Source organism: Apis cerana, linkage group LG1, assembly GCF_029169275.1.
Source record: "Apis cerana isolate GH-2021 linkage group LG1, AcerK_1.0, whole genome shotgun sequence".
NCBI classification, from domain to species: domain Eukaryota; kingdom Metazoa; phylum Arthropoda; class Insecta; order Hymenoptera; family Apidae; genus Apis; species Apis cerana.
The window spans coordinates 26463989-26490873 of NC_083852.1; the positions used below are offsets into that span (position 1 = coordinate 26463989).

The 26885-nt window shown below is 42.8% G+C and overlaps 1 protein-coding gene across 2 annotated transcripts; it reads left to right on the top strand.

The window, feature by feature from the left end:
* Positions 1-1618: 1618 nt before the first annotated feature.
* LOC107992409 (uncharacterized) lies at positions 1619-25297 on the top strand. Of its 2 annotated transcripts, none has more exons than XM_028664117.2 (4): positions 1619-2110; positions 21233-21519; positions 22105-22362; positions 22500-25297. In XM_028664117.2, exons 1-4 carry the CDS (start codon positions 2101-2103, stop codon positions 22941-22943), a joined length of 999 nt encoding a protein of 332 aa, XP_028519918.1. In that variant the 5' UTR covers positions 1619-2100; the 3' UTR covers positions 22944-25297. The 2 variants fall into 2 exon arrangements, with proteins under 2 accessions (XP_028519918.1, XP_028519917.1); XM_028664116.2 differs by lacking the exon at positions 1619-2110 and adding an exon at positions 6130-6929.
* The last annotated feature ends 1588 nt before the right edge of the window (positions 25298-26885 follow it).

Here is a 26885-nt window from a genome sequence, read left to right on the forward strand (position 1 = left end):
AAATAACTACTTGCTTGGCTAGAACCATTTGAAATGGCAGTAGTAAAATATTCCGGCTTAGGAATGTCTGTGATTTATAGCGGTACGAGTAATAATTATCGCGTACGTGGATGCAATAACCAGCGGTGATATCGACGTTATTCGTCGGGTTATTAATTTAAGGACCTCCCCCTCTTGTGCATCCTGCGATCATCGCTTTCGACATTTCGTCATTTTTTCGCGATTTCCCAAATTCCTAATTATTTCCTTCGAAAATATCGAAAGTATCTCGCGATTATCGCGTCCACCATTGCCGCGTCGATTGAATAATGATATAACACACGATAAAAATTGTATCGTATCAGGAGAGAAACGTTTGCTTCAAAAAACGTGATTCATCACGTTTCGATCAAATGACGAAAATTTTTTACCATCTCCATCACATGTTACGCCTCTGTTCGAGATTCTATCTGATCTTGATTAATCTCTTTTTTAATCGTGTACGATGATCATGCGCAAAAAAAAACGACGCGTTGTATTTTTAATAAATTTAAAGGTCGCTTTCGTATAACTCAACGCGTATCAAATCCAAGTCGCTTTTTGTTCCCAGTTCCTTCTTCCATGCTCTTTTTCTTCCTAAACAGGTAATAAATAAGAAGTTGTCGAAATGAAATACCACTTTCAAACAAGTATGCAAAGTAGAAAAAAAAATCAAGTACCATTTATAACGAGTCGTCACTTTTATTATACCATTTATCATATCGCATAATCAGAAACTATACAATTTTATCTGTAACGTGTCTTTAACAATTATTAGATACCTTCGTAAGTCTGTCATTTTCTTTTTTCAACAAGTTTTAAACAAACGTCATGTTAATGATATTTTTATCCTTTTATCGATGTGCAATTTGAAAAAATTCTTTTAACAAAAAAAAAAACAAAAAAAGAAGATGAAAGATGTTTCGTTTATGCACGCTATTATGGATACGAAGCATCTAAAAAGAAAAAAAAAAATAAATAAACAGCGAAAATTTTTCTCAAAAGTAAAACGGAAACACGTTTCGATTGTTTCGATATGAATTTTTTTTATTCAAACAAATAATGTAACGGAACAAGTATTCCCGATAAGATTAAGATTAATATTATTACTAATTTATATCATACGAATAATAATCTATGCGATAATTGAAGTTCCGTTATCAAGATAATTTATTCTAATATGGATCCAACAAATATTCGCTTCACGACGGATATATAACGGAAACTATTGAGAAATTCAACTGTATCAAGAGACTGTTGTTAGAAATGCAAAATGCGTCTGCGCGACCGATTTTCCGGAAAAATACGTTCGTCGTATTTTCCAACCAAATTTCTAGTCACGAACGAGCAACAACTTTTTGCCAACGAATTATCAAAAGTCATTTGTATGTATTTAATAGTAGTTGCACAACCTACTATTCTTTTTTTTTTTTTTTTTAGAAAAATCGAAGAGAATCGAAAGAGATCAAAAGAATCCTTATCTTTAAACGGACTGAAAAATCTAAAAAAAAAAAAAAAGAATGTCATTGGTTGGGTAAAAAGTTGCAATAGCTAATAATGAGGGAAGTGAATCACATCGGAAATAAAATCATAACAGGAATGATGTCAGAATATGTCAGGTAGAGCGATAAACAAAAATGTTGGCGATATCTAACGCGATCAAAGAGCGGTCTGAATTGGCGATGGGTGCAAGCACTACCGACACTATTTCCAAGAAAAAGCCGGCGTCAAAGACTTAATCTTATTAGAACGCGTGCAAGTCACCGCAAGGGGATCTTATTGGCCGAGAGGAGAAGACGGCGAAGACGCCCACAACGTGCACGCTTATATAGTACTCTAGAGCTATGCGGTGTTCATTCATAGTTCCACTCCAGTCTAGTCATTCATTAATCCGATACGGCGAGAGTGTCCTTACAGAGCGTGCGCTGATCACGACTCTCGATCGTTCGAGTGACCCCCTTCGAGTTCGCGCGCCCGTGTATGTGTGTGTGGGTGTGATACGTCCTACGATATACTCGTGAAATCGAGAAGTACCTACCTACCAGCTCGTCGACAAGGTGGATCAAACATCGAACACGGAGAATGCGAATAGGTGAGAATGACTCACGATCAGACTCGATTTCATACGAACGTTCTAGGAAACGAAGGAGGAGAGCTCACGCGTGGCTCCGTTTAAAATAGCCGATGCTAAGGAATAATCGATCAGCCTCGCGCGTTACCGTCATACGCGTGTTTCGACGTATCATTTTGTTCGTTTGTTTGTTTATTCTTCGCCCCCCCCTCCCAAATATTCTCCAAATATTTCGTTTCGAGAATTAAAATGTATTTTCGAGAATTACTTTTCGACGTCCGCGTGAAAGTATATACGTACGACGAATGCAAGGGAAGAAAATTATTCATCGAGAATTTTACGAGAATAAGTTTAAAGAATAGATTTACGCTCTAATGGATATACGATATACGTTTGTGGATGTGTAGATTGTTAAAAGAGCGCGTCACGAGGCGATTGATTAAAGAAGATATTCCAGTTCAAGGCATGCAAGTCTCATCGATTTTAACATCATAAACGTGTGGACGGCTATTTTTACTTTCTCTCGTCGTAGACATCAATTTCCCGCGTCATAATCGTCGGTATATACGCGCAACAAGCTTTTGAAACGAGTACGCGCGTTCCACGGAGCGGAATCGAACGAGGAGAGGATTCTTTTTATCGTCGATCGATGCTCTTTCGGGGCAGGTGGTTGATCCTCGTCTCGAAAGTTAACGGAACTAATGGATTTCAAGCTTCTGCTCGCATCGAGGAGGCGCAAAGTCGCCTGAAGCAAATCGCTCGTGCCACGGCTACTCTCGAAAGGGAATTCAAAACGCCATTCGCGATGCTCGGCCAAACACGCGCTCTGTCCTTTTATCGTTTACCACTCGATTCGCTCGGAACCGAACGAAAGAAGTGGCGCTTCTTTTACGGTTTTTCTACCACAAACCAGATACGCGACCGTCCAGTAATCTCTCTCTCCCACTCTATTCCCACTGACTTTGCAGCACCTGGATTTAATTCCTTTTCCACGATCCAATTACGCTTCTTTTTATTTATTTATTTTTTTCCCCTCCTCCTCTCTTTTTCCTTCGTCGTTTCCTTCAACCGCTTTCCTCCCCGTGGCTTCTTTTCATTTTTTCATTTTACGCTTTTTTCTTTTTAATTACGATTGCACTTTTTACCTTTGCAAATAAATAATTGATAAAAGATAGATAAACATCGCTCCTTATTCATTCACCCGCGAACGAAACTAATATATAACGCGTTATAGATAGTTATCAAACGTGAATCATTCGGCCACTGATTGCTACTTGTCGTAGCTTGTAGTAACTTTATCTTGAAGCAAGTTAACGCGAACAATGACATGATGTCAAAACTATTTATGATTACACGCTATATATATATAGCCGTTACACGTATTCCGAAACGAATTATTTAAAAATTATTCTACAAAGATAGTTTATCTAAAATTAAATAAATTGTAATAATTAAATAATTGTCACGTTGAACAAAGGATAAATATATATCGTAAAAGTTAAAATCTCGAATATTTGATTCTCGCTTGCCGAGTGAAATTATAATCGACAATAGATAGGGGATATGTATATTTTGAAAATATATCTAGCAGATATTTCAAGGAAACGTAAGATCGACTCTGGCGAGCATCGTAACGCTTGGATCGGTCGATTTGCTTTCTCGAGTTGAGCTCCGAGTTGACGAAAGAATGGGCGAAGAAACGTGTCCGAGGCAAAAGGAGAAATAAGTGGTGCAACGGTGCCACGTATTTCCGTTCTAATGACTAGCAAAAACTTGACACCTGCATCGACACTGGTGTCGGAAACAACGACCGAGAAATCGACCGATTTCAGGAGTTAGCCTTGCGTAACGAGAGAATTTTCCATTTTTCCGAATCGAGCGCGTCGATTGTATTCGAAAGAAGAGTATGCGCGTTTTAGCCGCGCGTTATATAACGAAAATGTGAGATACGATAAAAACTCAGGGAAATCCCTTGTAACACGCGCGCGCGCGCACGAACACACACTCCTTCACGGTTTCGATTCTTATCGAGAGACACCAGTCTCGGACAATGTCAATGCAACTCGACGCAACGGAATATAGCGTTTAAATAAAGCAACGTTACACGAGTATATACTTACGTGTCACGCATATATTATAGAAACTGGTATATAACATTATCAATCATTCCAACTTGTGTGAATAAGCATGACACGGAAGAATAAATAGACACATTGTCGGTAAAAAAAATTTCACAAAGTAAATATCGTTTACCGCTTTCACTTTTCCATTACTTCTCTGTTCGAGTACGTATCCCGACATCAATAACAATAATCTTACTTCAATGATAATTTAAATTTCGAAAAAAACGGACGAAACCAAAACACGATTGCTCAGCAAGATTTGGCCAATTTGTCACATTGTTCGATCCAAAGCTGACCATCTGGAGCGAATGAATGAATCGGAAAGATGCAATTCTTTCTGGACACGCGCGCGTGTCAATTACTCGGCTCAACTACCGGTCAATTAACGACGCGACACGGCATAATCGGGTAAAGGGTAATTCGATCCTCTCGTCGATGATGAATCCTCGCGCGAAGAGGTTACGCAGGAACGCGGTGTGTCGAGGGTTAAGACAGCGCGCGCATCGTTAAATTAAAATCCCGAGGCGAGCGGCACCATCGTCTGGCCCACCTCGGCGGTGCCTTCTAATTTGCAGCGCATAATATTCGAATAATTTGCACGCGCTAATAGGAGCGAGAACGCGGCCGGCCTCCTATGCATATAGAAAACACCTTACGGACCTTCTCCGAGCGATGCAAATGCTTCTTCGCCCTGAATCATGGGCCGGATAATATTGGCCGTATCGCATGGTGAGTCTACTCGTACGATCACTCGATCAAAGTATGCGACGCGATCGCATCTAATCGCAGACATAATATCTTATCAGTGACGTATCCGACGCATACGCGAATATAATAAAAGTATCGAATGCGTTCATCGTGCGGTCGTTATCTAGAGAATAATAATAATAATAATTGTTTGCAAATTTAACAACTATCTCGATAGACTTTGGTTGCGACTTGGATCGAAAAGTGTCGAAATTATTTCGTACATCATCGCGCATCATTTTGTCCTTTCTTCTGCGTTTTTTCTTTTCGTTTAACCGAAGTATCGTTAAATAATTGAAAAATTGAGAAAGAGAAGGGAAGAAAAGTTTTAAAAACAATTTTCACTTTTTCTTACTTAAATGGAATATATCTATGACGTTTCAAAATGTTAAAAGGAGATCGAAAGGAGGTCCTCGTTCGTATCGAATTTAATCGATAAATTTGAAAAAATAAAAAAGAATTAAGACGACGAAATTCGATCAAAGGTTAAGAAGCGTAAATTCTGTCGAGCGATTCTTCGTATATCTTTGCCAATTAACGCATTTTTCACGTTTTTTTATCGATCGTAAAATCAGATATTTTAATTCTTATTATCGAGATCACGAGGTCGATGATACTGTTACGTACGAGAAATCGAAACGTTTATCGTTTCTCATCTACTCCGTCTTCTTTCTAATCCTTGAAAATTTTCATTTTATTATTTCGCGATTAATTTTGAACTCGATCGTTCGAAACGAGAATTATAAGATCAAGCGTTAAAAATACAAGAAAGAGGCGTTAACGCGAGCGAAATTTTTATCAGGCGCGCGTCACGAACCGCGCTCGACGTCACTTCGCATCGAATCGTATCGCACGCGTCCCTTATCGGAGAGCACGATGCCATCGAACGCGCAAATAATCGCGAGAATCGCGTTTATAATTGGTTTCACGTCGGTTCGACGCGAATTGGCAACGTACTCGAATAATTGATCGATGAATCGGTGGTCGATGGTAAAAAAAAGGAAGGAAAGGAAAGGAAAGGAAAGGGAATTGTGAAAATTTTCGATAAGAGAAGGGGGTTAAAGGCAATAAGAAGGTGGAATACACGGTGCTCTATCCCCCACGCGCGAGGAACGGCGTAGATATCGGGGTGAGGGTGGCGTGCAGGGTTGGGTGGGGAGGGGACCGAAAGGTAGCCGGAGGAGCAGAAGGAAAGCAGCTGGAGAGAGAGAGAGGAGGTGGGGTGTCGTAGGAGGTGGTGGCAAAGAACAGGAGGGAAAGAGGTGGGACCGAGCGTGTGGAAGAGCGAGAGGACGAGGTGAGTAGCAGCGAGTCCGTGAGCCCGAGTGAGTAACTGGGAGTCGCAACCGAGGACCCACTCAGTCACCACGAGATCGGCAAGCCGAATGGTCAACCGCGCCGGTTCTCCCGCTCGGAACTCTGCGCACAGCTGAAGGGACAATCGAACCGACAAGGACACGTTGCGTTCCTTCGAATGTCAACTAGCGCGTTCCTTGCTCGACGCATCGTCGCTCGAACCGTGCCATTGCCGATCGCGCATCCGACGTGCATCCCACGATGTGGAGATTTCTGGTGCGCTGTTATGTCACGTTGACATCGATCTGACGCGTTTCGTTTCGTTTCGTTTCGTTTCGTTCCGTTTAGTTTCGTTCCGTTTAGTTTCGTTCCGTTCCGTTTCGTTTCGTTTCGTTTCGTTTCGTTTCGTTTCTCTTTTTCTCTCTCCTTCGATCGCAAAAGACAGAGGGCAACGTTTCCGCGTCTCGCGTCCGTTTCTACCTACCGATTTCCCGAACCGAGACTGACTTTCCCGGGGAAAAGACCGAGCCAAGGTGGGACCGGAAGTGCGTGAGTGGATGCGAGCAAGAGGTATCGACGGGAGGAGCCGAAGACTCTCCTGCAGAAGGCCGAGGAAGAGATGATCTACGAGCTGCTGGTGGCTGGAGCGTTCGCCCTCGCCACGCTAAGGCGGTGTGTGTACATTGCTAAATTCTATCCACTTTCTCTCTACTCTATTAACTATTTGCATATTCTTCTTTGCACCTTTTAAGAGAAACGGAGTATATTTTCGTCCCGCGAGAATCGGCAAAACTCTGCTCGTGTGACTCGAAAAAGAAAAATAATCTCGAAATTAAATAATAATTGACGGACGGGACGATGTCCTCGGATCGATTCCACTTTTCCATGCTCTCGGTTGTTCTTCGGATTTTCGAGCGCACACCCGTTTCCTCGTGTCCGCTCGTTTTAACCGTACTTACTTGGAAAACTGCAATTTATTTCTATCATGAGCATTTCGTGGAATCACTCGCAGGAAAGAACTAACGACAAGGTGCATCTAACTTCGAGTTTTGCCGTAATGTACATAATGATGCAGTGACACGTGAGGATTCCTCGCGATGTTTAAGCCACTTTTTTTTCTTTGTTTACGCGTCTCGCACGATTAAAAAGAAATCATTAAACGAGTATATACTGTTGTGGAATTATAATTATTTCCGATGTTGAGTAATAAAAAAAAAAAATTCCACGTGTCATTTTTTATTTTTCATTTTTTTCTCTTTTTTTCAAGATTAGCTTTTGTTTCGACACATCCCTCCCTTCCCCCTCCCCGACATTTATGACAATTTTGATAATAACGACCGAAGTCATCGAGTAAATAAAATCAAAGGTGGCAACATTAAACGTATTTTTTGGTTAAACGTTTCAAAACGTTTGTTACGCCTTGTAACAAATAATTGTTGAATCGTTTTAAATAAACTCGTTAAATGAATTTATCCGACGATCTTATCGATACGTTTCTTTTTTTCTTTCTTTTTTTTTACAATTATATCTATCTCATCTGTTTTACGTGCAATATAAAAATTTCATTCAAGCCATTTTAAAAGATTAACCTTTGATCGAGAATCGAGGTTATTTTATCTTTCTTACACCTCGTAATTACACCTACTCGTAATTCCGTGTCGATATAAAATAGATTATTATCGCGCTCGTTTTTAATCGGAACGAATCGATTTTCGTTTAAAACTTTAAAAGGCGTCAAAAGAAGAAAAATATTCATCTTTTGAATTGTCATTTAACTTGACCATACCTGTCGTTATCGATCCGTTCGGTTAAGAAAGAAAATGATCGATATTATAGTTTTCGTTGAATTTCGGATTAAATCGAAACGGATTGTTTCGCGTTATCTTTTACGCGAATCGAAGCACGAACTCACCGATAGTTATTTAAAGTCCGCTTTAGAATTAAAATTACGCGATTACGTGATCGCGCGATAATTGATCTGTTGGAAGTTAAAAAAAAATTCGAGAAGATCGATTAATTCGACATCGCGAATTCATCTTGACTCGTTCGCTTTGAAATGAATGCGGCCAACAATTTAGAACGATTACGTCACGTATAAACACATTAATGGAAAACTTATCTCGACAGGACAGAAGGTACTATTTCTTTCTTCAATCGTAATCTCGAGTTTAGGATACAAACGAGCATAAGCGTTATTTTTCACCATGATAACACGATGCGTGTGCTTTTCGTGCATTATACCATTCTGATAACGAAAAGATGTATCGTTTCTATGCGCGACGCACACGTTTCACGTTCGACCGAATAATAATCGAAGCATCGTCAATCATCGACAGATCGGAACAAGAGAAATTAGCGGGAGAGGGTTATCGTTCGTTGCAACGAAGTACGGTTTCTTTGGCGTGTTTATTTGGCTTGGTTATCGAGGGCCAGAAGGAAAGGTACTATCGTTCCATCTACTTACAATCCGATCTTTTTCTCTTTCGTTCGGATATCTCGCTCTCGGTTAAGTTTATGTTGCGATTACGAATCGAGAGGCTAAAACGATACGAAAGGCTGATCGAATATTTCGATTGGATCGGGGAAAAAAATGATCTAATAACACGGTTGTAAATTAACCATCGTGGTTGGATAAAACCAATCGTACGATTATTATAGAGTCGGAATTCAATCCGACGTATAAATCGCCTCGAAAAACATAAATTATCTAGCGAGAGAAACGAGCCTCGTGAAACTGGTCCTTCTGGCGTTTAAAATAAATACAAATCAAAAATTTTCGTAAAACGATACTTGGATCTTGAATTTCGTGCGCAACTTATCTTTCCATCTTTCTTTATACTCGTCCAGATCCCTATAATAGTTTTAAACAGATTTTTCTTTCTGACTATAAAATATATCGATCTTGGAGAAGGATAAAATTCTCGCGAGATTCCTCGCGATTCGAGGATATCGATATTTTCCACCGTTATACGCGCATCGCCGTGCGTATACTTCGTACACGATTGCAAACTCCCGCTCGAAAACACAAATTCTCACAATCTACTTTTACACGAAGCTGTACGCGAGAAGCGACTAAATCGTCTCTCTTCGAGGTCTCCTCGTCAACCCGTTCCTTCGGTTAAATCGATTCCGATCGAATTTCCATCGAGACTTTCCCTGCGGGTTTCGTAACAATTATTGGGCCGGTTGGGAAACGACAAATCCGTTTGGAAGGGAAAGAGCGAAACGGTGGGTCGGTTTCCCGGATTATTATCGGGCGAGAAGGCACGGTGAAAAGTATCGGTTCGGTATTGTGTGTTGGCGGTCGGTGAGCAGGCTACGGTCACCGATAGAGGCGTGCGCCGTGTTGATCCGGGACACACACGGACTGTTTGCTCGGGGTACCATCGCGGACCCTTTTTTCATGTTAGCTCCGAGTCGAGTCACAACACTAGTAAAGTTACAAAAGCCAAAGGCAAACAGATCCGGGGACGGGCCTTAACCGGTTTATCAAACACTCGTGCGGCCCGGAGGTGGTCTCTCCATACCACGTTGCTGAAAGTGACGACGAAGAAGACGAGAGATCTCTCGAGGAGGACGACGACCAACACCACCGCGTCCACGTCGACGTACCGCTTCGTCATCTTCCTGGACGCGCACGCCTCTCTGTGCCGGCGTACCTAAGTTTTCGCTCATTCGCGACGGAGCGAGGAGAGAAGTTCACCGCTCTTAATCACACACGCGAGACGAAACTGATCGGAGGTGGAGTGAAACGAACGAAGGAGGAGTCGAACGAGTGCCAAGGCAAACCTTCTTTCCTTTTGTCAAGCACCGCCGTCGAACCTTCCTCGATCCGTGTACTACCATCTATCCACGTACCTCCGCTTTCACGCTTTTCGCTTCGTCCTTCGCATCGATATCGATCGATATCCTTTACATCCGCCAGTCGTCTCACATTCGGATATCCCTTTCTTCTCCTTTTCCTCTTTTTGCGCGACGCCGAATTTCGAATCGATCCTTCGTATCCGCGATACGTGCGAAATATTCTCTCGCAAGAGTTTTCATAAACTTGCGGGGAAGGAAATAACGATCTTGATACTTATTGTTCGAAGCGAATACACGAAACGGTAGAGGTAACGGTAACCTGTTGCACTTTAATCTTTTAGTGTGTGTATACATATATATATATGTAAACGTGTTTCTCGTAAGCATCGACTGTGTTTAAGTGCTGGCGTAAAAACGTTTGGAGACAAACGCTTAAATGGAGTATCATGAGAAAGCGCGAATAACGCGATGACTTTTGAGCACGTATACGCGCGGGTTTCGATCGCGATACTTTTGCACACTTTTTTTTTTACCGTCCGTGAAAAAGCCGTAGCGAAAATTCACGAGTCAGGGGTGAAAGTAATAAAGCAATTTCACCGACTGAAATTATACGCTGCATTCCAATCACCGAAATAGGGTCGCAAGAGAAAACCATTCGAAATTGCACCAATCGCAATTTGTCCTTGCATCGACCCCTTCACTTCCACGGAAAATTACACGAAACAACCAAAAACCATTTCGTATCGTTTTGCTACACGATGCAGTCGTAAAATTAAAAACACGATCCTCGTGGAAACGTTACGCGCGTACCGTGTTACGCGGACGTTGAGAATCGACGATTCGCGCGTTCGCAATGACGATTTTCGCGTCTTCGCGTTTGATTTACCGCAAAAGAGACGAGAAAAGAAAAATGGCGGAGACCAGAGGATGACTGGAACGCGTACCGGGTTGCGGTTTCGGGTTCATCAGGGTTCACCGGGCATGTTATATGGGACATATGGCCATTCCAGCGTGAAATCAAAATATTAAGCCAGTCTCCAGACTGTAGAACGACATTGGGCATATCGAAACATTATAATCGGTGCAGAGGTTTATTTTTAAACTTACTCCTAGGGATCGGTGAAAATGAAAATTTTTAAAACGCGCGTTCGCGCTACGACTCTTTGTTCGCTCGTTCCAATCGTGAAAATCTAAAAACTAAATTGCGAAAGTATTTTTCGAAAATTCTTTTCCAGATTTTACGAGGAAGACATTCGGTTTCGAAGAAAATGTTTCGAAAATGTAACATCGAAAGCGAATATAAAATGTAAATGCACTAAAAGTACTCGCATAAACCTGTCGTATACCGATCCAGATCGGTCACAGCATACATTTGCAAATAGTTGAATAGAATTGGTTACGCTAGCTTAAGTGCCGGCCAGAGTTATTTAAACACTATGCGAAACTACATTTCAAAAAACAACGAGAGATAAATATTTATGATTATATTATATTATCTTTCGCGTTCACGTTCCAATTTTTATTTTATACAAGTATTCTCTCTCTCTCTCTCTCTCTCTCTCTCTCTCTCTTCTATATTTATCTCGTCGAAAATCCTTAAGATGGTTGTATTAGTTTCGAAATAGGGGAGGGGAAAAAAAATAATAAATAAAAGCAAAGCGATATACGATATCTATAATAAGAATTTCTTTTCTTCTTTGATATTAAGAGATTTACAACATAATGAACAGCTTCGAAAGAAAATAAACGATAGGTTTATGCGTTCGACCGCGATCGAACTTCTTTATCGTCCATTACACGTATAATTCCGTATGCAAGGAAAAACTCCGCTAGACGTACGTCATTCGCAGAGCCAGACAGACGTCGAGGTTTACTCTTTGTCGCCTTTTTCTCTTGTCCGTTCCTACGTATCTCCGTCTCCTCGATGCCAAGTTTTTCGTTGCTTCACATATAAAATTACTCAAGACGTGACAAACCGAAGCGTGGTAGGCGGTGGTAGACGTGCGTTCGATCGACAAGATACGCAGGCGTAACGTACACATGTCGTCGGTACGTCGTCGTGTGTCGATTCTCTCTCTCTCTCTCTCTTACTTTTTCCACCAATTTGTTAATCGCGAGAGCACTCGGTTTACTAACGGTGCAACCGTGGAGGACGACGCGAGGCTCGCCCCAGGAGAGAAGGATCGAGGCGGCTCGAGCTGGGAGGAAACCGGGCTCGAGATAAATTCAGTTTCATGCATTCTTGTCTGGTTTCCTGACGGGTTCGCCTGTCCGACTACCGGCTATCGGCCACCGCGTCCGATCTCCTTCTGCCTCGAGAGATACACGGACGACGATGTTGAAACAAGGGCGATCTCGAGTCATTGTTTCGAGATTTACGACCGAATCGATAATATCAATTTGCCCGTCGGCTTATCACCGTCGGCTTATACCACCACCATTTTGTATTTCGCAAAATACACCGGAACTACGCGTCTCTCTCGCGTTTCCACTCCACCTTTTCGTCGCCAATCTTTCTCGAATCTCGATGGTAAACATTTGCAGAATATTTCTTAGCTACGATTTTTCACCGAATATTTTCGCGATATAATATAATCGCCGCGAGTTTTTTTTACATCTTGTGTACGTTGCGTTCGCGTAATTATAATATCGTAAAATGCTGAAATCCTTGTTCGCGAGCAAATAAAAGATAAGCGGACTGTTGGCGATATAATTTATCGGAGACGTAAAAAGTCCATCCCGAAATGAGAAATTTCTTTTCAAAAGCGTGTTCGTATCTCGGCCGAAAAGCATAAAAGTTAATACAGAACGGTCGAACCATCGCTATTAAATGGAGATTTATTGAACGTTAAAAACTTGTCGCACTCGTTCGATAATTTTCGCGTATCTTCATTCGACTCTTCCATAATATTTACTCGCGATTATTCACGACGGCGAATTTGCCATCGCTCGGTATTTCACTCGAGGATTAACTACGAGGTTTCGTTGTTCCTAATGAGCCGCTAATTGCAACGATTCGAACGTGGCTAATTATCTCGTATCGTTTCGTTACGTTTCGCTTCTCCTCTTCCCACCAAATAATATTATCATTCATACAAAAAGCAATAATTTAATTTCTTTGATATATTTCGCGGGAACGATCGGATTTCGGAATTATAATTTGGCTCGGGGTATGGGTGCGCGTACAGCTTCTTAAATTTCCACATTTTAAGAATAATAAAGAAACATAGAACGTTTGGAACGCGATACATATCTTTATATCGATCTAACAACTCGTAAAAGTACGCTACGAATTTTCAAAGGAATTTTCGCCGGTCGAGCAAATTCTCTCCTCGTACGTACGCAAAGATTTGAAAGTTGGGAGCGTGGAGCGAGGCGATGTTTAAATTACACGCTATACGACAAATAGCTCGAGCTTTACGAGGCCTTGGTCAACCATCCACGATTATACGGCGATTATTCAACGCACGGAGCGAACGATGACGCGTCGACGATGAAAATGTCGGAATACTTTCGTCGAATCGACTCGGCTAAAGTTTCCAAGTTGGGGAAAATTAATCGCGGTGCGATCAGAGAAGGGCGGTTTCGGGTAAAAAAATGGTGAAAAAGGATGGGCCGGAGGATGGCGAGCGTGTAATTGGTCGTATGTCGAGTTGGACGACCAGGCATGCCCGAGGTGTGTTGATTCTCAAGTCTGGCCAATTACGAAACGTGCAATAAGCAATGGTCGTACGAGCGTCCCAAGACACGTGGCCATCTACGATCTTTCACCACCTGACGCCATCCATCGTGCGGTTGATTGCTATTCTTTACCTCGGGGGCCTTGCGCGCAATGAACGATGCGTTCATTCATGTCCAACTACAGGGTTGTTTGCGCCGCGAGTGCAGCGGATCGCGTTCCGCTATAATATAGAGACGTACGTAGCAAGATGTAGCGAGGTCCGATTCGCGCGTGCGACGATAAAATTCGAAAAACTCGTTCTCGAGGAAACGAGAAGAATGTGTCCACGCTTCAACGAGTGAGGTAATTAACGAAACGTTGCGAACAAATTAAAAGATATGTTTTTTTTTGCGTTAATACGCGTCTACTTTAACTTATTACCGCGATAATATGAATATTTATATTTCGCTACCACTTGGGTGTGTTTCGTTATGTAATACAACTCGAGACATATAATATATTCATATATACATCCAAGGATACGACACGTCTTAATTACCCGTTACGTTGCACTTTCGGACGAAATTGAAAGAGTTTATCCCTCCGTTTATCTTTCGGTTCGGTTACCCGATTTTTCGCGATTCGGGTTACAAAAGATTCGGGGCATACGCGATACTCGCAAATTATAATAAATCGAGCGAGTTTATCTCGTCCAACGAAACTGGTTTATCATTCGGCGAACGTTCGATCTCGCGGCCAACCCTCGCTCGGACGGATTTCATTAATTAATTATCGAGATAAGGATCAGCGTGTAAACGAAAATGACTTGCCGTTTAACGATGGCGCGTGTGTACCGAGCACACCGATCGATCGATCGATCGATCGATCCTCTCTCGATCGTTCTCGCGCGTCCTTGACAAAAAAAGAGAGACGGCGAACAATGGAGAACGCGTCTCGAACGTGGATCGTGGGTGGGTGGAGCGAGCGGGTTTGTGCCTGACCACCGACAACTCTTTGATTCAGTGCGATCGTTGCAAAGTCGGTTCAACGATCGCCACCGTTCGCGTTCCTTCTCCGCAACGAGCCGCGCACGCAACGCTCGTAGCAACGTTTTGCCGCGAACAACGCGCCGTTCCACCGGCCACGTTTACACACTCGCCAACACGTGCTCCTCGCAGCTCCAATTTCCACCCACGATGTATCGACCGTTTCCAAGAAGATTCGAGCTAGCTACATCATTCCGCGTTAACGAGGATCGCGGATCAGGTTACGTCGAAATCAAATTTGAGCTGAAAATAATCGATGAGAAAATTTCTTGCGAACCGACAAATCGCAACATTTATCGTACGCGGGACGTTAGATTCGGTCGTATATTTAACGCGAGACTTGGAAAAGGAAAAAAAGAGAAAAAGAAAAAGAATCGATGCAACTATACAAACGCGTAAGAAAAATAGAAATATATAATACGTTCTAGCGTTAATAAACGTGACCATAACTCAAAACGCGAGACTCTATACGGAGAGAGAGAGAGAGAGAGAGAGAGAGAAAATTAAGCGTGCTTTATGTATACGTCTCATATTTTAATCAGCGGAGCATAGAGGTGCGATGTGCGTTAAAAGCAATGACGCGACGACACATGGTGACAGAGTCGAGCGACTTTATGACCTCGAGGTCGAGGTCGTTATCGGCTTGCCGCGTTCGACAATGCGTGAAAATCGTAAAGATCCTAAAGGGACGTCGAGGCGTGGTACGCGCATACCCAGTTTCATCTAAAAGCCCCGCTGACGTCTCTGTATATGCGTTGCACGCCACATCCTCGTAAAGGGTCGTATAAGCTGCGCCGCGAAACTTCGATTTTACGTCCCTTCAAGAGGAACGGACCGCCCGCCGTTAGTCACACAAAAGTCTCTCCCTGCTTTCTTTCACGTGTCACGAGCTGCGCGATTTTACGGTTTCGCGTTCGGAAATTTTACTTAATCGGATAACACTGTTGCCTCTCGCCTAAGATTCCACTGCCTTTATTCTCCTTCGTGTTCGGCAAAAAGCCGCGTCTACGCGCGTCTTTGTTCGACGAGAGGAAAGAGAGGGGGAGAAAAAAAAGAAGAAGAAGAAAAAAGGAAAAAAGGGAAAAAACTCCCGGACGAATTGCCAGTTGGAAGACGAAAATCGTAATTTCGTCTAATGTGTGTGAATATCGCGAAACGATTTCGCAAGCCTCGTAGAAAGAGATACTTAACACATTTGAATTTCCTTTTCAATGGCCATAAATTATTATTTCCGACACCGTTAAAACACAACTCGTTGCTAAATACCGTCATTCTGATTAGATTAAACGATAATCGTCCGCGAGTGTTCACCGGCGAGATATAATCCTCCGAGTTTGGTGTGAATGGGACTTTACGACGCCGGTCGTAAAGACGCGTCGCGAAATCGAACGCGCGACAAACGGCAAATTACCCACGGTCACGACCAAGCAAAACGACCACTTTCTTGCCCATTGTGCTCCGTCCTATCGTGGATCTAACGGGCGAACGGAAGTTTAAAAAAAATGTCGGGCAATTCGCTTCTAAACGCGTCGATTCCAAACTAATAAACGTACAAGGACAAACTCGTCTAAGCGTGAATGAACACACGGGCGTGGAAAATATTTTTCTCCGCGTCTTTCTCTCGGAATGTTGGAAGAAAGAGCGCGCGATCCCTGAGTCGCTGAGAACTAGACTGACGAGAACTCGCGCGATGAATAATGCATATTATCGCCCATTAATCACAACGTTTCTTTTATTCCGTTCCTTTTTTATCGCGCCGAACGCGAGCCAATTTCGCAATCCTTCGCGTTTTTCCAAGTTCAACGGGTGATTCGTCCGCCCGACGATAAGAAAGAGGAAGGGAAATTCGATCGCGCGTGTTTCGGCAGGATTGGCGGAAGATGTGGCGAGCCACGCCACGATCCTCGAGTGGAAAAAAGGGGAAGACCGCGCGACGGTTGGAAAAGGAAAGGAGGAGGAGGAGGCGAGAGAGCGGCGCGATACCGTCGACCGCGATTCACGCGGAATCGGTCTCCGCGAGCGCTTTCTTACGCACGTGTGCGCACGCGTGTGCGGCGCGTATCGCCGGCCGAGGATCCGAGATAATGTAATCGACGATGACATTGAACGCCGTAGTAGCCGATCGCGTGCATTCCACCGCCCTCGCCCCCTCCCCCTCCTCGGCCACGGATACGAAACGTCGTTCCCGATCAACTCTTGCACCGATGCCAACGGTAGGCTGTCACCTCTGGATATAAACGATGGGTGACGTCAGTATGACATCAGTGATCCATATCGTCGTAATACCGTAAACCACCTTGGTGCGCGCGTGTGCGCCGCAAGGGGATAATGCCGTGGTGTTTGGATGCGACGACAGGTAGGGAAGGAGGAGACGAACGGGCGCGAGAGGAAAAGAGCGGAATTGGCGGGATCGAGGTCAACGCGCAACCCTGCCAACCCTGTTATGGGTGGGGTCGTTCCTCTCCCCTCCCCAAATGCAAATCTGCCCGCTGGTCCGTCTGGCGCATCCGCGACGTCGAGTTCCATTGGCGGGGAATTTCGAGTCGCGGACACGATCGAGAGGAACGCACGAAAAATACGCGTCTCGCGTTTTATCGCGTTGCAAATGGGATAGCGAGCCGCTTTTTCGCCCATTCGACCAAAGATTATTGGGATATCGATGGTAAAGGTTAATGGATCCGCGCGATATCGTATCGTCGGGAGGAGAAAGCTCGACGCCTCTGCGCGCTGTTCTCCACGACCCTCCGCGCGCTGCGTATCGTATTAAATGTTGCGTGCCGTGCATAAGCTGCCTCTTCCTATCTTGCCCACCGTGTATTCGCGCATAGTACAGCGATATTGTTGCCGTAGGTGCGGACGAGGATGCTACACCGTTTCTGCGTACACGCGCGTGCACCTCGCCTACGTGTGTGCGCGCGCGCGTGCATACGTGTGCGTATGGAGATTCGGAGAGGAGGTGTAGAAGGAGAGATGCAGGAACGCGTCCCACTTACCATTTTCAATGACATCGCGCTAACCAAATGTATTCGTATCGTGTTCCACGCGTGTACAAGCTTGCCGATCGATTTGACGCGGTTACCATTATTCCTATTATTAATTATGTGTCGCGCGTTCTCGAAATCGAAAAAAGAAAGAAAGAAAGAAAGAAGAAGATCCGCTCGATATCGATGGAATATTCAACGTTTTCGTCGATATTATTTATCGAAAGCGTATAAAATTAATTCCTACGAGCGACGTTACTTTCCTCCTTTTTCCCCTCTCTTTTTAAATACAACGCAAATATTCCGTTGTTATCTGTACAAATAACGTTGAGATGCTCGGTCCGAGGACAAGTGTTTCTCGGCGAGGAGAAGTACGCGCTACACTTTTGCTCGTTTCGTTTGCAAAGGTGCAACCTCACATTTATTAATGTCTTTCCGTGACGCGTTCGCCTCGTACACGCGATCCCTCGCGCGACACGTACGTGTGACGGAGCGCATACTTATCTTCCAGGCCCCGTCGCCGTTACTTTACCAGACCCAAACGCGAAATACTCCCATTGTTGTATCGAGCGACTCGCTCCCACACTCGCGGCCGGCAATGATATCGCCGTTCCTTCTTCCAACGCGATCTGCCTCTCCTTCCATCTTTCTCCCTCTCCCCCTCCTCTTCCTCCTTTCTCCCTTGTGCGAGTCGGTCGAAAGAGGCGAAGGTGGAGGCTAATCACCACGCAATCACCGCTCCCGGTGCGGCCAACTCCGACCCGTTCCGAGAAAGGCAGCAACCGCCTTTTGCCGCCCCGGGGCATTCACTACCGCTGTACCGGTATAGCAAAACCAACAATCTTCATCCTCGACTCCGCGGAAAAAAAGGCCTCTCTCTCTCCACCATCCACCCTCTTCTCCGCCTCTTTTCTCCAAATCACCGGAGGGCCGACCGATCGCTCGACTACTGGCATCCGGGGAATCCATCGCGAGAATGGCGCCGATTCCACTTTGAGAACCGATCGACGGACACACCGATCCTACCTACGTATTAAACGCCCCGGTCAGCGAGCAATCTCTCGAACACGACATTGGCCGGAATGCGGATCATCGGGATATCCACGTCCGGACACGCTTACCATCCTTCTTGCGACTCGTCGATCGAGTTTCCGATCTCCCGTAAAATTCCGTCCCGACGTTCATCTCTCTCCAACGCGAAAAAATACCGATTGGATCGAACGATCGATCGGTCGTAACGGCGACGATTATTGGATCGAGAGGAAGGGAACGAAGGCGAGAAATTAGAGATACGGTTGGGCACGATGATCGTTGGAGCTATATTATATTACGCGATACGGGGTTGCACCTTTAACGGCGGATCCGTACACCCACGCCACGATATGTATATACGGTTGAAATGAACGGCGGAGAGGAATTCCGGGAGAAGAAGAGGAGGCGTGAGTTTACGATAAGATACACACGTGCGACTCGCTCCCTCCGCTCTGGTCGCAACGGGCTAATCGAATCGTGACTTATTGTCAAGCTAAGCCCATATTCGAATACGTGCAGAAGGTCACGTTCGTTAGAACTTTACGGTTCCCTTTTAACGTCGCGTCGGTTCGCAATACTCGACTGTACAACTTTCAACGGTTTCCACGATTGATAGCTCCTCGAAACGTGTTCTCTCGGTGTACATTGTGGGCTTATTTACTTGTCGTCGCAATCTAATTGACCGTATTGAATGTTGACTAGATTGCGCGGTTGATTTCCGATTCGAGACGCGTGCTTCGCCACCTGGAACAGTGTTTCCCAACTCGCGCCTCTCCGTCTCTTCGGGGGGGTTGTAAGCCGATCTCGTTCTTATCGTTAACGCCGTTCGCACGCGAAAATTCCCGTCCCACCATTTTCAAGCTTCGTTCCACGCTCGCACGTGGCTGCTCGCGAGCAAGCCGGCGCGTGGCGGAACAAAATGTCGAGCTGTTGGAATAACGTTGGGAGACGCTGCGCTAAATGCTTAGTAAGTGAAATATCGACGTTAATGATTTAACCGATAATGAGAATACGTTGCGAATCGGTTACGTTTGATTTACGACGGAGAAAAGAAAGGAAAAGAGAGGGGATCTATCGGCGAATCGGCGATCCCGATCGAAAAGTACGAAAGCGAGATCGGGTCTCGGGGTGAGAGATGCGCATCATCGAACGGCACACGTGTGCTCTCGTCGCTGACCAATGCGCTAAGACGCGTGTTCGTTCACGCGTGACTGACGTGCGAATTGCACGAACGATCGTATCGAATCGGCCGTGACAGCTCGCGTCTGAACACACGCATCGTTTCGATGTACACGCACGCACGGGGCAATTAACGCCCGTTAATTACCCTCGTGGTGGTCCACCAGCTCTTTGTCGGCACATTTTATAAGGCTGTCGATCCTAAATTCCCTTATCGTAGATAAATCGGGGGAAAACCACTCGTACAAATTTATATCGACTCGAGTTTCCACCGTACGCGCGCGCGTTGCCTCGTCGATTGTCCCAATTCCCGATTATCCGATTACCCGAAGGTTGTTTGCGTTTCGCGATACGCGAGATAAATCAGACTTAATCGACACTTGCCTTCGCGTTTACGGGCGGAATCCGAGGATAACGAAGCCCGTGCGAAATATATTAACCGGCGGGGGTCTGGCCTCGTAAAAATGTTGGAGAGATCACCCCCGCACGCCTTCGGGGTGAAGTTCGCTTCAATACGGAATCGCGAAGGAAGTCGTAAGCTGGGACGTTTAATTGCGCAATAAATCCCGATTCTCCGATTTGCAACCCATTTCCTACTGCGGGGGCGACGATTGGTCGCTGTTAAATTGGCGCGTAGGTGCAATGGTAGGTACCTACTTACGTGTACCCGTGTAGCTACGCCGGCTGTGAAAGTCGGAAGAGCCTCGATTCTCCCTTTCCTCCTCTCTTTCTCTCGTTCCGCTCGCGGAGATTTCTCTATCGCACCCTCGCCCGCGAGACCACCTCTCCGATCTCCCCCTCTCCCTTCGGGGATCGCGCGTCTTTTCAAAATTCGTCGCTGCCTTCTCTCGTCCTCTTTCTTTCTTTTTTAGAACTCGCGCTTGATCGAAACGCGGCGATCTTTATTCACGGATGAAACGAATGGCGTGGACGGCGAATCGAGCACTCTAGCATCATCGATGCGATTGCTATTTACGTTCCGAGGTGTCGTATTTCAAAATCGCTGAAGCGATACGAGATTTTTATTAACGATGTGCCGCGGCTGGCGCGTTGCTTGAATTCAGATCGAAATTAACTCATTCGCCGCTTACGCGTCGATTGTTTCACCGCGATTTCCCATTCCTCCCGAGTCGATATCATACCTTTATCATAGTAATACGCGAGCCGACGATACGAATCCTTGCTATCGCGATCGTGATCCAATTTCATCGACATTTATATCTACATCGCGTAAAGTATGAGATCTGACGTTAGGGATTTCGGCTCTGTTACAGATCCGGTGGGACAGACGATTACCTTCGCGTTCCTTGCATCGTTGCTGAGCTCGGGACTGAACACGGTTTCAAGCGCACCCGCTTACGGCCCCCGCACCGCCGTCTCCAACGCGAACAACATGGACCGGTGGTTGCAACCATGCGGCAACCCGGTCGCGATGCAGTTCAAGAAGATGCCACAGAGACACAGCGTGCACAGAACGTTGAAAAGAGTGCGGACGCAGCTCCGCGTCGCCCAGAATCACTTCAGAAAGCATCTGGACGATGTGCACGAGATATACTCGAAGGTAAAGCGTCACGTTCGACCTGACCGCGATTCGTAATTAATCGCTGAACCGCGCCGCGCCGGGGAGAGAAGAGAGTGGGCGGCTCTTTCACGGAGACTCGCACGTGCGCAAAACGTCTATCCTACTTTCTGTTCGCTCTGTAATTTGCATTTGTTACGATGTTGCACGCCACGCACCGCGCGTAATCACATTTTTCCACCAATAGCGGTAGCGCGTCCAACAATCGTCGATCCGAGTTCTTCCATCGCTCCACTTCGATACAGCGGACGATTCGAATTCGCCGCACGCGCGTCACGATTATTGACAAATAATCGATATTGGCTGTAACATTGATACAGACGCGAAAACAAATCTTTTTTTTTTTCTTTCCTTTTTATTAAATTCATCTATCTCGCGCAACAATATTACGCAACTCGATGCAAAAAGTTGAGAGGGAATTATCGACGAGACGAGATTCGGCGACCTCGTCCACTGAAATTCCTTCGTGAACTTCCGTCAGGAAAAACGACGGGAAGAAATACGGAGCGCGTGTATCAAAGAAAAAGAAATATTTAGACGAAACAATATCTCGACTTTCACTTGCAGGTGTACTCGTTGAAGGGGCAATACAGAATGCCTTGGCTCCCGGAGAAGGAGTTCGAGTGGTATTTCAGGGAGGTTTGGTGCCTCGAAAAGGGAAAGAAAGCCGACCGCGCGCTTCCACATCTCTACGATTCGCTGCAAAGGTTCGCCATCACGTTCCACCATCTGAGAACTTTCCGTCTGAAATCTAACATCAACGTTGACCTCACGATGGACAGGAGAAACGAGATTATCAACCAAATGCACAATGAGATTCTTAGGGTATGGAATATCTATCCAGTTTTTAAAATTCCTCTTTATAAATAATCACGCTCTCTATCGTATGCTCGATCGATTTTCCGCATAACGATAGAGGAGAGAAGACGGATCGAAGACAATTTGGCATCTCTCGTTTGTAGGTATTGTGCGAGGTGGAGACCGCCATTCTAAACTTAGGCTTACAAGTTCCCGCGGCGCATACGGCAAAAATAGTGACGGAAAGTTCAAATTGGGCGAAGGAAGCCGACTTGACTTCGATGTTGATCCAAGATTGGGGCGTGATAAGATTATATCAGGCGTTTCTGAAAGCTTGGACGAAAGCTTTCCGCGACGCGACCGCGCTTGGACCAGGGACATGCGATCCTAATAGGCCGAATCCAGGAGCTAAGAACATTAACAAAGGATCCGGGCCAAAGGGTAAAAGGATATCGAAGATTAAGAAGCAAAAAAGGCCAGTTAGAAAGCATTCAGAGGGCGGTGGCCAGAATAGTTCCTTGCCTCAGGGACCAAAAAAGAGTATTCCGAGGAACAGACTGTTGAAAAACAAACAAAAGAATGGGAATGTGATGAAATTCGCCTCATAAGGTTTTGTTTTCTTTTTTACCGGATCTACTGATTATTTTAAAGGGACGGTTAACAGGCAACTTTTTCGTTTTTCGTGTAAAACAATTCTCTCTCTCTCTCTCTCTCTTTTCTCTCTTTGTTATTATTATTGACTGGAATATCTTTATCGTGTTCACTTTTCATATTATCATTGTGTTATTAATTTAAAAAAAAAAACGTTTAACGATATCTAATGCTTTATATAAAAAACGCGTAATCTTTTAGTTCCTTTAGACACATCGAGATTTATTCGTTCGTTTGTATGTATTTTTTTTTTCATTTTTTATAATTTCTTTATTTAAAGTATTAGTATTTGTTATCGAACAAGTTATTTTGCCTGTCAATCTTCTTCTACGATGACGATGTATTTCTATACTCTTCGAATTATCATTTATCTTATTTATTTTATTTTTATTTTTATTCTTCTTTTTTTTTTTTTTTTTTTTTTACTATTTACGATCATTCATAGATGCTTAGTATTTTGCAATCTTGCCAGTTTGTTCCGATGGTAGAGCGTTAAAGATAGAGTTTTAGAGACAAGATTAATCGTATTAAAAGAATCGCCGTTTTGTTTTCGATAACTGGTGTATTTGATAGCTACAAAAGTGTTGTTAAGAATCAAGCTGTATACTAGAGACCAGTATTAAGAAATGTACTTCAGAACAGTATTATGTCATAGAACATACTTAAATAATTAGAATAGTGATTAACATGATAAAAATGTCCGACTCGTATGGCGCATATTGATCGATTCGTTTTACGAGATGATCGAACGATTAAAGATCGTCGCAAATATATATTTGAGAGTAAAACTGTGGAAAATCGTTTTCGAAACTTTTACTCTTACTATTGCAAAATCAACCGGCGAAAAAGTAATTTTCTATAGTTTTATCCCGTTCAAATATGTATTTAACATCGAAACGCACGATCTACGATCATCGTTGCAGACTAACGCGCTTGAAATTTTCAGTTATATTATATATTCCGTGCGTGAAAAAAACAAGATAGTAGAAAATTTGCGTATCGAAACATTATTAAATCGATGCGTGGAAAATGCGATGAGAGTTGAAATTATCAAATTAAATTAGGGAAAAGGCAAGATAATAATAGAAAATTTGCGTATCGGAACGTTATTGAATCGATGCGTGGTAAATGCGATGAGAGTTAAAAAGTTAGAAATTAGAGAAAAAGCTAAGAAATGAAAATCGCGATAATTACGTAGATCGCTTTGCTCTTATTGTTAGTAAATATTGTAGAAAATTTGTCTTGGAAACTCTTCGCATTGGACGCGATGCGCGCGTATTCTGACACGATAATAATTCGATATTTGACCAATCGTGACTGGTTACGAATAAAAGCGTATTTATATCGAGAGGAAGCCCAATGATTATATATCGAGAATGATTTCGAAACGAAAGTGTGCGAAAGTGACGATGATGTGCCGTAAACAGTCATCGATATTAATCACCGAACAGACGATTCGTCAAACTTTATTTATTGTAGCTTTAACGTAAGCAGACGAAAGCTTAATGTCGTTTAGCTGTGATATCTTTGAGCGTACGCGGACGTACAGAGTTCCTACGTTTTATACATAGGCGCATTATATATTTGTAAGTAACGTGCGTTTACGCGTACAATACGTACTTAGATTTAATACAATTATTTCTCTTTTTTATTTTTTCTTTTTTTTTCTTTTTTTTTTATTCCACTTTTCTCCTCCAATTCGTAGAATCTCGTCCTATCGCGAACATGACAACTTTATCTTAATTTCGCTTCTCACTTGCTTTCCAATCGTACACGACGATACTTACCGGAATGGAACCGTTTAACGAGACGTTCTCAATTTTCGTTCCCTTAATTCCATTCTATTATTTGGGCCAGATAATGAAACGACGGTTTCTTTGAAATACGAATAATATACGAGGGACCAATTGTTGCGATTCGTATTCGCGCTGAAGATACACGCGATTCAAGGTACCGTGTTTTTCTTCTTCGTTTCGAACAGAAATATATTTGTATTAAAGACAATCAATGTTTTTGTATCGAACCGGTATTTAGCTAATACACATTGTACTTTAACTTTTAGATATTTTTGTACTTGGTATTCACACATGACGTGATACTAAACATTTTATACACGCACACTTAGTAATTAAGGATTTCACTTGCATTTTTATCAAGTATACGTAGTAGGTATATTTATTATGGCGTACACGTAGCCGTACATAATGTTACGATTTATTTATTATATCACGTTACCATTGCATATAATTATTTATTGTCATTTCTATACTTATGTAATCGTCTTGAATAAATTCGATGTTTTTGTATTGAACAGTGATTCCGCTTTTACATTTCCTCAATTTGTTTATAAACGATATATACACCTTTTGAACAATCTTCAGTCGCGTTTATTGTAACATTTTTTTCTTTATGTGCAACGCCGGAATTTAATAAATTGTATCAGGCTTTTATAAAACGCGCATTCATCTTTAATCAGTCGACGATCGTTATTGATACTGTCCAGGGAATAAAGATATATTACACGATAATATTCGAATAATTGTAATCGCGTAGATTAGTAATAAAATATTTATTAAAAAATAGTAAAATAAAAATTCTGAAACGATTACAGATTTACCGGTAGATCGTAATTATTTCGAATAATATGAAAAAGACCAGAATTCGCTTGAATAAGAGATGAGTCGAGATAATCGAAAAATTAAACAATTTATTTATAAATATCGAAAGTATAGATTTAATACGGATCGGATTTAAACGGTATGTAATCGATATTGATTAAATTAATTAGTTGTTTTGATTTTATTTTTGGAAGATTGTATAATTATTATTATTATTACAATGAAAGGGACAATTTACATTGAATTGAAATATAACGTAATAATTTTCAATGTATCGTTCGTTATTTATAATATTAATTTTCGATAACGTAGAATATTACTGATAATTATTATTAATCGAAACTTTTTATCATTGTATTTAATTTTATATGGAGCTGTTCGATATGGTCCTTTATCGAAAAATTACCCGAATAACGGATCCAGTATCAGGCGTACACGAACGGTAGGAAAGTTGTAATCTATATTCATTACTATTTCCGCACTCGCAAATGTTTGTATGTAATGATGCGTCAACGCAACAATTTTTCAATGTATCGTATTTTTGTTTTAACGTTAAATATAAAAACATTCTTTATTTACAATATTATTTACATAATAATATATTACTTGATAAAATCGATAAAATTAAACACAACAATGTTATATTACATTACGATATGATAACGTTTATAATTATATATTATTCGATAGACAGGAAGTACAAAGTCTTTCGTATTTATCATTTCAATTATAATTCTAATTTTAATCCTATTTTTTATGTAATTATAATTTTGGTAATACCGATTTATTTTATGCGAAATTATTGTCGTAACGCGACGTTAAAAAGGGATCGTGTGTAAATGAATCTATCGTTTGTTTCCTTTGGGTCTTGATGTGCGCGATTATACCCGGAATATCCGATGGCGTTAATTTAATGAGAAGATCCAATTTTAGTTCGATAAATCTGCCGACAGTCCAATTATAGCATCACCATATATGGTACATATCTAACATACTACTACGTACCATATGTCAAACGTTGATACAGAATGCGTACGCTGTGAGCGAGTGGACTTCATTCACTAGTTTTTATGTACGTGTTCAACTTAATCGTTCAGCTGTCGATGCAAAAGTATTGACACCTTTGACGTCAATTTTTCCCATCGCTTTCTTACGCATTCGTATCATCCTTTCGTTCCTTTTTCGTACCTTGCAAATACGTGTACGATTCGAGCTTTGTTTTCCTACAAAATCTGGCTGGTACTTCCAATTTATTGTTAATTTAATTTTTCCACGAGAGAA